Source organism: Amphimedon queenslandica, unplaced genomic scaffold, assembly GCF_000090795.2.
Source record: "Amphimedon queenslandica unplaced genomic scaffold, v1.1 AMPQUscaffold_13391, whole genome shotgun sequence".
NCBI lineage: Eukaryota > Metazoa > Porifera > Demospongiae > Haplosclerida > Niphatidae > Amphimedon > Amphimedon queenslandica.
In genome coordinates this window covers 209836-211806 of record NW_003546373.1, presented here as the reverse complement: position 1 = coordinate 211806, position 1971 = coordinate 209836, and the positions used below count along the sequence as shown (strand labels likewise).

The window sequence follows — 1971 nt, the reverse complement described above, 5'->3', positions numbered from 1 at the left end:
GACAAGTTTAAGTCCATTTGTGTTTTACGAACAAAGACAGAGCGGACCAACTAATGTGTTTGTATATTCTGATAATGCACTATCAGCTATAGCAGAAGGATCACTGGACTTTAACGCTAATAATTTTCCACTAGTTGCAGCAGAAATCAGTAAGTAGATATGTGTTATTGTGTGATTAGGAGAGCATGATGTGCTCCTGGTGTAATTTTTTGCACATTCCTCCAAGAGTTCATGTACTCTTAATTCCTCCATAGGGGTTTCCACTAATGCAATTAGCAACAGTATTATTAGCTCTACAACCATAAACAGCATGCACCCTGTTCTCAGAACCACTTCTATATCTACTGGTAAATTATTTACGCCACTGAATATTAAATATTAATGATCATATATTATAGCCATTGTAGCCTCTTCCAAAGCTAGCGCTACACCTGTAATATCAGTAACACCTATCAGTAAATCATCAGCTACAACTATTGGTGAATCATCAGTAACAACTAGTTATAAATCTAATGTAACTGTTTTTGTTACAACAACAGGTAGGCCAGCATAATCTACAATAATTATGTATCTTTCATTTTTCCATAGCTACACCACTCTCTCCTACATCTCAATCAACAGTGTCAGCTTTAATTATTGGAATGATAGCAGTCATAGTATGCACTGTGTTCATCGTAATATCATTAATAATAGTGACGTGCATTTGTTTGAAGAGGAAATTACCAGCTAATATTAGATCATCTGCAATAGTTTCCCCCATTCCTAACACTACTAAATATGGTAACTCAGATAACAACAGCTCATTTCCTAAAGAAAATAATGATATCATTAAGAATGGTGATTCTAGCATCATTGCCATAAATGACCCAGTGTATGAATCTATGATATATAATATGGCATATGAACCTAATATTATTACCACAAAAAATGCAGCATACCAATGCAGTGTTCCACAGATATCTAATATAAAAGAAGTCAATGATGAAGATATATAATTATTCTTAAAATACATCATTCTTAAACTCATACTAACTTTGCCTGATAATTATGTTTTTCTTATTCCTTTTATTCTTTTTATCCTTGATTGTTTTAATTATGATATTAAACTAAAAGCATTACAGTTTACACTACTTTAACTAGTACCTATGTCAATGTTCAGTACATTGGCAAGGTCAAATTTTAGCTCAGCATGCATGTTTTAACGCTTACATCAATTGATGTAATCTTTCATAAATTGCTAGTTGAGACTTGAGTCTTAAGATACACAACTTTCTAAGGGTTTAATAGCAATTAGCAGCAGCCAACAGTATTATGAAGGTCATGTTTACCTTTAACTACACATTAGCAGCAATTAGCAGCTTTTGTCAAGTGATATTGCCAATAGCAATATGAAGGTACATCCCTAGTCTAAATCAAGAGTGCATACTCTTGGTCTAGCATATGATCTGTTCACCAGCAACATTTACGGTATTCATTTTTATTTTATATTGTTTATTACCGTCTTTATTTACAGTAAGATATCCAGGTAATGGATTTAAATATGAAGGAGTATCATCAGGTTGTTCATAATCAGAAATTTTTGTGGTGATGCTAAAATTGTAGGTAATACTGCCCTTACTATTGCTAATAATTATTCTTTAAATACCGATACCGCAGATGATTTAGATGTTTTACATGTTTATATTAATCAATCAACAATCGGATTAATACAGGAATATTATGCTTATTATAATGAACCTACAACAACATCAGCACTTTCAGAACAATTTAATACGTTGAGTGATAGTGTTAATAATAATGCTACTTCATTACAAGCTATTGGTATTGATGTTAATAGTATTAAAACTAAAAATACAAAATATGATGAAGTTCTCGATGGTTATTTATCTGACGATGATACTACTACTGTTAAAGATGACATATCAATAGTAAGAGATCAAATAGATATTGACTTTGGATATAATAGTACCA

General features: G+C 31.8%; 2 protein-coding genes across 5 annotated transcripts in view; one reads left to right on the top strand and one right to left on the bottom strand.

Moving 5' to 3' along the window:
• Positions 1 to 1130, top strand: part of LOC109582303 (uncharacterized) — an 11222-nt gene extending 10092 nt beyond the window's left edge. Inside the window, exons 4-7 of one of the 2 annotated variants that reach the window (XM_019996979.1) lie at positions 7 to 149; positions 255 to 347; positions 399 to 539; positions 589 to 1130. In XM_019996979.1, the coding sequence (XP_019852538.1) occupies positions 7 to 149; positions 255 to 347; positions 399 to 539; positions 589 to 995 (784 nt within the window). In that variant the 3' untranslated portion in view covers positions 996 to 1130. The remainder of the gene's footprint in view (positions 1 to 6; positions 150 to 254; positions 348 to 398; positions 540 to 588) is intronic. The other variant, XM_019996980.1, reaches the window with a different exon arrangement.
• LOC105312879 (neurogenic locus protein delta-like) overlaps positions 1 to 1971 on the bottom strand; it is a 12062-nt gene that overhangs the window by 6526 nt on the left and 3565 nt on the right. The gene's annotated exons all lie outside the window — the stretch shown is intronic.